The following is a 10519-nucleotide window of genomic DNA, read 5'->3' as shown; positions in this document are numbered from 1 at the left end:
TATTTGACTTGCATATCTTTGATTTTTACAAGAGAAAGAAACATTCGTGCACCTTCCTTATAGTGGTTGGTGACTTGGTGTCCTAAATGTTGTAATATTATAGAAAAATGGTTTTGGTGCACGACCGACAACAAAATTAGATAAGTCAAAAGCTACACATCACAAGTATTCAAGATAGTACTTGAATTATATAATATGTGGGGAAATGTTTTTGTAAAATTCATTCAAACTTAATTTCAGTTTATTTTATTTTAGTTTAATTTTATTCAATTTAATTTTACATTATTCAGTTCAGTTTAGCTCATCGCTTCATAAATTAGTTCTTAGGCTCTCCATTTAGTTCAACTTAGGCCCTGTTCTATTTAATTTGGCTAAAAGGAACTGAATCGAACTGAACTGAACTGACTGAACCTGAGGTAAGCTAACTGAATTGAATAGGGTAGAGCTGAACTAGAATGAGATGATAGAAAGCCAAAATGAATAAGGTCTAAGCTCTATTCAGTTCAATTCAGCTTCTTTAAACCGAAAAAAACAGAACCTTACCGGCAAACACCAAACAAGCTAGTTATTAATCTTTAATAGAAACCAAATAATTGCGAGGCATGCTGATAAATAGTGAAATCAATTAAATATAATTGAGCTCTTAATATAAGGAAAACACAATGATGAAAAGGGAAAGAGCGTGTCCCAAGATTTAGCAAGGAGGTAAAAACATGTGAGAAAAGCTTTTGGAAACTAAAGTTGTTGCGGCTTAAGATCTAAGGAAGCACTTGGCTTTCTGTAATGTGCCTTATGCTGTCTGTTGTGCCAATAACAACTCCTCATGGGATTTACAAAACTCATCAAATTAAAAGCTTAGTGGACTTGGGCTTTTCTTTGAACACAAGAGGCCCAAGCCATTCGAGAGATCGCTACCATCGGAGAGTAGTGGAAGTGATCAGGATTACCGGATTTGCTTGGGGGTACCTATACTATAAATTGAGAATCGTTAAGCGCGATTCTATCATGTCGCTTAGTGAAGATACACATATAACATACATTCTGTGATCGCGAATATCAAATCGGTAAGGACAGCGAATATCAAATCGGTAAGGACGTATTCATGGCGAATCTGATAACAATTGAAGTGACAGTAGAGATCTGCTTTTGTTGATTGTGGTGTTACCAGCTATTGGATCAATTCAAAGATACAACTCGTAGTAGAACAACTGGTTGTGTAGTTTCTGAGTTTTATAATAAAGTCTCGAATTTTGTTTTAAAGATTATGAGCGTTACTATAAAATTTCTGAACTCATTTAGTTAAACATCCCCCCTACTACTAAGAGAATAAAAATTCTCTTAGTTTTCCCTCCAAAAAGCATCTAGCTAAATAAGGTAATAAATAAAATTTTCTTTCATTACATTATTATCTTTTCAATAAATATATTTTTATAAATAAACTCTATTTTTTTAAATAAATTCATAATTATATTTTTTTCATTAAAATAAAATAAAATTAATATTAAATTATAAAGTATAAGGCCCTGTTCTTTTGGACTTAAAGTCACTCTCTATAAGTTAAGTTCAGCAAAATTAAGTTAAGTTCAGAAAAGTTCAGCAAAATTAAGTTAAGTTAAGTTCAGCAAAATTAAGTTCAGAAAAGTTCAAAGAAATTAAGTTCAAAGAAAAATTAAGTTCAGAAAAGTTCAGCAAAATTAAGTTCAGAAAAGTTAAGCAGAATAATAAGTTTCATAATATTGACGAGTTTTAAAAAATAGATACAATTTTCATTCAAATCGGTTGTATAAACAATCCGAGATTAATTATTATTCTATATAATTTTTTCAAAAAAAAAAAACATTTATTTAAAGCCGAATTCTTACCTATCCCCCGAAGGTATGTTAGAGCATTTTAATTACCGACATTCGTCATTGAGAATGAAAGTTGAAATGACATTTGGTCAATTGAAAAAAAGGTGTAAGGTGTTAAAAGTTATGCCTCAAATGTCACCTAAGTATCAAATGTCCATTATTGTTTCTAATTTCACACTTCATAATTTTATACGGATGCACACTCATGGGATACCTGTTATACAACATGAGAACGTTCTAGGGACAAAAGATTTAGGCATGTTTGATAATAAGCGGAAAAAAGTTATGTACAAGGTGCGAAATAACATAGTCAAGAACATTTGGCGAGGCAATGGATTTGACGGGGTGAGCTCAAATTAAGATGAAGAAAGTGACGAGGAAGATATAGTATGGAACTAGATGATTAGAAAGAAAAAAAAAAGTAATGTGATTTACTTTTTATTTTTATGTATTAGGTAATGTGTACAAAAATATTAACTTATATAAATAAAGTATTTTATAATCTTTATTTGTGTTTTTAGTTATATTTCTTTATTATTATTATTATTATTATTATTATTATTATTAAATATTATTATTATTATTATTATTTTGAAGGGAATTATTATTATTATTAATATTAATATTATTATTATTATTATTATTAATATTAATATTAATATTATTAATAATAATATTATTATTATTATTATTATTATTATTATTATTATTATTATTATTATTATTATTATTATTATTATTATTATTAGACAGTAGTAGTAGTATTAAGTGAAATTAAATTAAGTTAATTTAAGTAAGATTATTTTAATTTAGAAAAGTTAAGCTATTATAAGTTAAGTTCAGCAAAATTCAGCAAAATTAAGTTCAACAAAATTAAGTTCAGAAAAGTTCAAAGAAAATTAAGTTCGAAAAATTAAGTTCAGAAAAGTTCAGCAAAAATAAGTTAAGTTCAGCAAAATTAAGTTAAGTTCAGAAAAATTAAGTTAAGTTCAGCAACTTTAAGTCCAAAAGAACAGAGCCTAAGTTGCTAAATTTTTCAGTAATGCAATAATTATTACTGTAGAGAATAACTTGACACATGCTTACTATTAGCTTCATGACAAAAAACATTCACTAAAAAAATTCACAACTTAAATAAATTTTTTTATTAGTTTTCCATTTCATTTTTTTTGTTTCATATCAAAATACAATGGAGTGAACTGATAAATATTAATGATGTGCAAATTTTAAAAGAATAAATCCTCCTATAGTCCTATGTACTAAGAGAATACAACGTCTCTAAAGTTTTCCTTCCAAAGTGCTCAACTTATATATGGAAACAAATTAGATTTTCATTTATTAAACTAATTTTCCATTTAAAATAATTTATACATAAAAATTGTATCTCCGATTATTAAATTCGTGACGATTTTGTTTTTTTTTTTTTTTTTAAAATTGATGTAGTTAAAATATTTTCTTAAAAAACACAATTCATGGAATTATTCAATTCTTTTGATTAATTTTAATATTAGTTATTTTTTATAAAAATTCGTGAGATAGAAATCTAAAATTTATAACTAATACACTAAAAATTAAAAAACCTATATTTACCGCGCATTTGCGCGGGATCTACACTAGTTAACCTAAAAAAAATTACTCTGTACAATCTAGCTCTAATGCTTGGTTGGAGCTTTTTGGAATGATGATTCTAATTCCACCCTAACCCCTTCGAATCTTAACACGTATGTGATTCTAAATCCATTCCCAATTAGTATGTCATTCCATGAACTATGTTATCAATAATATATGCTATAGATCGATACAATATCAGTAATCTATCACAATGTTCGATTGTTAATTTGGTTACTAATTTCGTCACATGTATGAAATTTCACGATTTGAATGATGCATCATCGACTATAAATCCATCGCAACCGAAAAAGGTTGTACGTCCGATTCAAAGATGTAGTATTATTATTAGGGCGTGATCAAACATGCATGGTCACTCGAGTAATGAATACAAAAAGATAATACAAAGTCATCAAGCATGCATGGTTCCAATTCAAAGTGATATTTTTTTATATCATTTTTATTTTATTTAAAAACGATAAACTCGTCTTAAACAAAAAAATTGTTTTTAGGGTATCATGGTTCCAATTTCTTTGGTTTAAATCGGATTCATTCCGGAAGTATCAAAAATTAATTCATGCAAAGTTTTATTAATGTACTTAGGCTCCGTTTGGCAAGGCATTTCAGGTACCTGATTTGGTCAAAGTAGCTTATTTGACCAAAATTTCAGGTACCTTATTTTTTTTATACGCGTTTGGCAAGTAGCTTATTTAACCAAATAAGCTACCTGAAATGAAATGTTACCTAGAGTAGCATTTGAGATTTCAAGTACCTGATTTGCTTTGATTTTTCGTTTTTACCCCTTAAATTTATACTATTAAGTAATTATCATATCCTTTTACGTCATTTCATCAAAATCAGTTACCTTTTCAGTTAGTTTGCCAAACAGTTTTGTATATAATCAGCTACCTTATCAGTTCCTAATTTCCATACCCTTATCACTTTTCGGTTTTTCGATTCTTTTTTCAAATTTTCAAATCCTTTTCGATTAGTTTTACCAAACAGAGCCTTAGAGAGCTCAGATTAAAAACTTCAAATTAAGTTATTTTGATAAAAGATTTAAAAAATAGTTTTGTATGATTCGTAATTTTTCTTAATTTCATCTTTAGATGTTTACATTATTACATATAGGTTAACGAAGAAGCCTTTATTTGGTGATTCGTATCCACGATACTATGCCGCTAACAGGGTAAGCATATAAGCATATAACGGTAGCTCATACCCCCTACTCCGTTCTAAGCATTTATTTATCTTTATTTTAAAATACCCGTGACAAAAATAAAGTAAAAGATAAACAAATGATTGAGAGACATCGAGGGTATATATTTAACTTTATCATCTACTGTACAACAAAATTTGAAGACCGATAATTCCGCGACAATATGCTACTCCTTCATTGCTACTTGTACTGGATTTATTAAACGTATATGAATGTACAGATAATTTAGGTACGGTAACGACAATATTAAGTTATAAGTATTGACTGAGACAGAGGGAGTACCTCGTAAAATTTCCATTTATTCATTCATTCATTCATCATGCCATGATACGACAATATCAGCAAGCCCAATTTTGAGCTCTCCCCAATGAAGCTCTTCCTGGTCCCACCCAACACCGCCACCATCAACCACCCTAACCTCTACCAAAACCACCTCATCTGCCACCTCAATCACCGCCACCGACAAAACTAACCTCCCTTTACCCAACCAAACAGACCCAAACCCTTTTTCTCCTCTTCTCTCTACCTCGTACCCTAACTTCAATCCTGTCTCCGCCACCTTATCCACCACCACCCCCTTGGACTCCCTCGACGTAAACCGCTTTTCCCTCTTCCCCTTAAAATAATCACCCCCACTCCCAAAAAACCCTGATAAATCCAACCCGGACGACATGGATATAATCTCAAACGCATTCATACTCGTACTCGTACTCGCCATTGACGAAGTCTTGTTTTCCTCCAAAGATGCCATATCACCTAAGGACACACTTCTAGGGTACACCATCCCTTGATTCTTAAGCCAAGAATCTTCCATAATCCCTTCAATACTCAACCGGGTATTCGGGTTAGGATCCAATAACCGGGTAATCAATCCTCGAGCGGATTTCGAAACCCACGACGGAAACCTATATTCCTTCTTACACATCCTCCTATACATAACCACCAAATTACCGTCATCAAACGGTAAATAACCCGACAAAAGAACAAACAATATAACCCCACAAGACCACACGTCAGCCTTACTACCATCATACCCAGCGCGGCCGACAATCTCGGGAGCCGCAAACGCGGGGGTCCCACACGCTGTTTTCAACAAATGAACGGAATCATTCAAGGGGGTTTGAACAATAGCGGAAAGGCCGAAATCAGCTATCTTAATGTTAGCTTGATCATCAAGTAATAAATTCTGGGGTTTGACATCGCGGTGGGCCACCCCATTGCGATGACAGTAATTTAAGGCGGAAACAAGCTGATGAAAGTATCGCCGCGCGAGTGGCTCCGGAAAGCGGTGATCAGGGCGGCGAGTTAATTTAGCGAATAAATCTCCGCCTTTAGCGAGTTCCATAACTAAATAAATCTTGTGTTTCGTAGCCATAACCTCGTGAATACGGAGAATGTTGGGGTGATCAAGGCGCCGCATAGCGGCGACTTCGCCGATGATCTTTGGGTGGATAGAAGGGTTTGTTTTGAGCTTGTCGATGACTTTAATTGCGACTGATTTGTGGTCGGAGAGGGAGCGGGCGTAGTAGACTTTGGCAAAGCTGCCCCGACCTAATACGCGGCCGAGTTGGTATCGGCCTAACACGGTTTTAGGGGAGGTGGGGTCGGGTGGTGGTGGTGGTGGTTGTATTGCTGTTGCATCATCAGCGGCGGAAGCAGCTGCCGCCGCCATTGAATTGGGGTTTGATTGGAATTGTGAAGTAAGGGGAAGTGAGGGGGAATGTATATGGGATTTGGACCGAACAAACCCTATTGTTAGAGAATATATTCTCTAGACGATATTATAAGATAAATATCTCCATATTCTCTAAAATATTCTGCTAATATTTTTTTGAGTAAATTAAAAGTTATTCCCTTTTAAAATCTAATTTTTTAAAATAACTCTTTTATATAATTTTTTCCTAAAATTGTTTCAAAACTCTAACTTGAAGGTATTTTTTTTTTTTTTTTTCGTTTTATAAACTTATTCCGTTTGTGACTTAACCTATTTATACTTTGAAACGTATAACAATGGAGTATAAGTTCAATAGCAGACGGAATAGGTGAGCTAAATTGAAGTTTTGAAGCAATTTTTTGATAAAAGTGCATTTTAATGGAGTAATTTTAGGAAAAAATTATATAAAGAAGTAATTTTAAAAAACTAGATTTTAAAAAAGAGTAATTTTTAATTTACCCTATTCTTTAACACAAATTCTCATTTGTGCCGGATACTGTCCGTCACAAACTTGTGACGGGCCAAATGAAATCCACTTGGTTGGATAAAGACAAGTTATTTGTGATTCCTGGGCATTTCTTACATTTGTCTTATCTACCCATGTGAGTGATATTTGACCCGTTACAAGTTTGTGACGGATATACCCGTCACAAGCGAGACTTATTGATTCTTTAATACGTACTCCCTCCAATCCAATCCAAACTACACATTTACTTTTTGTTCCGGGTGTAATTCCAGAGCAGATATTTGTTACCACTCGTAGCTCGTAGAATGATGTCTTTGCTTGAATCCTCCTAGCGGTCTCCTGAAAGGATGAACAAACTGAGGGCTCGGCTTTGGCCGAGCGTACTCACTCCGACGCTCAAGTCAGTTTAACTTAGAGAGGTAAGTTGTTGTTACTTGGCTAAGAGTATAATGTAGAGAGATAAGGAGGATATTACCAGATGAATAGTGATTATTAGGTTCAATCGTGGATCCTTTCCTCAATGAAGGTTGAGGAGTATTTATAGACTTTCACCTTTTGTCGCGTAGTGGCCAAGTGGCTAGCAGGTGGAAAAGACCGTTCTACCCTCGGCCGATGGACCCATGGCAGGCCGGCCGAGGGGTCTTGGATATGAGTACGCGGATATGTGCCCCGGCTGGCGGGTTGCCAGGCCGAGACCCAGGTGACAGGCCGATGGGTTGCATCGGCTAGACTCTCTGAGTCGTTGACTTTGCTGTGGATACCCTTGACCTTGCTCAATATGTTGACTTGGTCAGCGGTGCAGAATATGCCCCATCAATTTGCCCCCAGCGTAGTCTATGCCGTGGTATGGGCTCCGATGTGTGTTGAGCGTATATTCTGCATAAGTAATTTCTGAAAATGTTTCTGCATCGGCTTCTTCTACTGTATCGGCTTCTTCGGTTTCTTCTATCTCGGCCTGGTTCTTGTTAGGCCGTACCATATCCCCCCTCCACATGGATGCGTAAGGGGCATCCGATGTGGAAAAGAAGGTGACGCTGGCCGAGACCAGGGTTGAGAGTGCCGGTTGTTTTTGATTGCCCCCGGCCGTGCTTCATAGCTTGGTTGATCATGTGGCGGCGGAGAGCGGATACCTAGGAATTTGTTGAGGAAGATGAACAGGCGAAGAGATGTGAATGGGCGTGTTGAAGACGCTTGTTCTTGTTGCATTGATTGACGTTCAACTGTTGCAACGATTGACATTCCGTGGTTGCATGTCCGACACGTGTACGTTGCCGATTGGCGACGCTTTATGGGCTGTGCCCTGATTGATCCTTCTTCATGGGCTTTTCCCTATAAATAGGGCAGTTATTCCGTGATTTTGGCCACCAATTTCATTTTCTCAAATTTTCTCCAAAATCTTCATCTCTCTAAACTTTCAAGGGCTTCCTTTTCTTCTAATCTTCAGAGTCTCTGATCCGGCGAGTGTTTTTCTTTAAGGTAAACAAACAAATTCTCTTTTATTTCGTTAGTAATTGTTGCAAACATGTCTTCTGCTGATGCTGGACCTAGTAAACCTGCGTCGGGGGGCCCTAGGTCTCCTTCTCCTGAAGTTGATCCTCAAATTTTGGAGGAATGGGAGGACGATGATGATGTCGGTGATTTTGGTGATGATTTCGGTGATGATGTGGAAAGGCCTCGTCCTAATGAGGGGAGGCAGTACGTTATGGATCACGGCGACGCCTGTAAGGTCCGTCTTGACCGTGCTTGGACTCATAAGCTCGCCAGTTGTTCCGGCGAGAAATTTTTCGAGGGCCATTTTTTCTTTGGTAGGGGATACAAAATTGTTATCCATGAGGAGGGTCAGGCCGTCTGTTGCCCTCCACCGGGCTACACCGGCGTATACATGCGGCATTTGGAGTACGGGCTCCGGTTTCCGCTGAATGGGTAAGTTATGGCCATTATTAGAGCCATGAACGTTGCCGTTGCCCAACTGCACCCGTTGGCTATGAGGACCATAATCGGCTTTGTCTGGCTCTGTCTTTTCAAGGGAGAGGCCCCAACGGTGAATTTATTCCGCCGGCTTCATCATCTCAAACCATCATTCTCTGGCCGCGTCGGATGGTACAGTGTGCAAATGGAGCAGGGTTATGTCTCCGTTGACAAACTTTCTTCTTGCAAGGACTGGCAAGGTCGGTGGGTGTACGTTAAGGTGCCGGATGACTATCCGCTGCCCCGCTCCTTCCAGCACCAAGTTAATTTGCGGTGTGAGACTAAGGCGGAGCATGACAGATGGGTCACCCGGAAGAAGCTTAAAATGGATGCCAAACAAGGTCCCTCTTAAGGAGGATGAGAAGGCGCGATGAGGCTTTTGAGGTGGACAAGAGTGGGGTGCCGAAAAGATGGATTCCCCCGACGCAGATCATTCTTCAGGATGAGCCGCTCTGCCATGTCGGCCTCATACCGGCCCTAGCACAGGGTGAGTGGGGTCGGTGTGAGGCCCATCACCGCTCTCAATGTTCCTGTTTCTCGAACTTCGATTTATTTCCTCTACTTAACTCTTGCTTTGTTTCTTTCGCAGACCACTTTGGACCGGACCTGTCTGAGGATATCCTCCGGAGAATAGGGCTGCACAAAGATAAAACCGTTGCTAACTTGCATCCCAAGGCTCTAGCCCATGACCGCAGGACGTCGCCGAATGATCTTATGGAACAACGGCTGAAGGGCTTGAGCATGGAGGAGGCCCAGGCGAAGGTGGTTAGCGGCGTAGTGCGTCGGACGCGGAAAACAAAGTCTTCGGCGGCGACGGCGTCGACACCGGTTCCACCCCCCATCCCCCCCCTAAGAAGGAGACGGTGGAGATTGTTGATATTCCTGATGAGGGGGACTCTGATGCGGAGGAATCTCCCCTTATCCGTAAGAGGAAGGAGACAGCCTCTACCGCTGGCAAGGAAGTGCCTCATCCGGCCAAGAAGGCCAAGCATGGTACCTATCTATCCTGTGGCTCAAATTTAGCCGGGTCATTAGGTGCTCCTGATGACAGGCTTTCTGATATGTCGATACATGTTGATACTGATGCCTTTATTAAATTTTTGTAGACCAGCCGCTGTCGGCTTTCGCTCTTATTGGGAAGCAAGTGGAGGCTGGTGATCAAGGCGTCACCGTTAACTCTTCATCCCAGAAGGCTTCCCTCTCCCAGCTGCAGGCTGGTAATCAAAGTGTCACCACTGTCCCTTCATCCCAGAAGGCTTCCGTCTCCCAGCTTATAGAGGAAGGCACGAAGGCGATTAAGGAGCCGGCGAGGTGGAACGTGATTACGGTGCTCGTATCATAGAGCGAGAGAAAGCCGTGGCTCAAGCTGTTTTTGAGCGTAATGCCACTAAGCGGTGGCCGCGTCGGCGAAGCCGGATCTCCTCAATGAGCGAGAGGCTTAGGGGAGATGCTTTGAGAAGGCGCTCTTGGGCGAGAGAAAACTCGGGGAGGACGCCGAAAAGGTGGTCCTTCTTTGAGAGAGCCAAGGCCGAGGCTGCGGCGGCCCGAAGGCTGCGAAGGCTGCTTTGGAGAAGTGTAACCTTGTTCAGAGGCATGCCGACCTCTATCTCCAGCAGAGGAACGAATCCAGGGACCTGTTTAAGGCACAGGCGGAGGTGATTCGGAGCAAAGAGGCCATCATTAGGCAAAAGGAG

General features: G+C 38.6%; 1 protein-coding gene across 1 annotated transcript; it reads right to left on the bottom strand.

The window, feature by feature from the left end:
• Positions 1–4831: 4831 nt before the first annotated feature.
• Positions 4832–6393, bottom strand: LOC141632684 (CBL-interacting serine/threonine-protein kinase 4-like). The gene has a single exon (XM_074445207.1). The coding sequence runs from the start codon at positions 6347–6349 to the stop codon at positions 4988–4990; it is 1362 nt and encodes a 453-aa protein (XP_074301308.1). The 5' UTR covers positions 6350–6393; the 3' UTR covers positions 4832–4987.
• Positions 6394–10519: the final 4126 nt, after the last annotated feature.

The sequence above is a fragment of the Silene latifolia genome, chromosome 2 (genome assembly GCF_048544455.1).
Source record: "Silene latifolia isolate original U9 population chromosome 2, ASM4854445v1, whole genome shotgun sequence".
In the NCBI taxonomy this organism is placed as follows: Eukaryota; Viridiplantae; Streptophyta; class Magnoliopsida; order Caryophyllales; family Caryophyllaceae; genus Silene; species Silene latifolia.
Note: the sequence above shows the minus strand (reverse complement) of the source record. Positions and strands in the feature narration are given on the sequence as shown.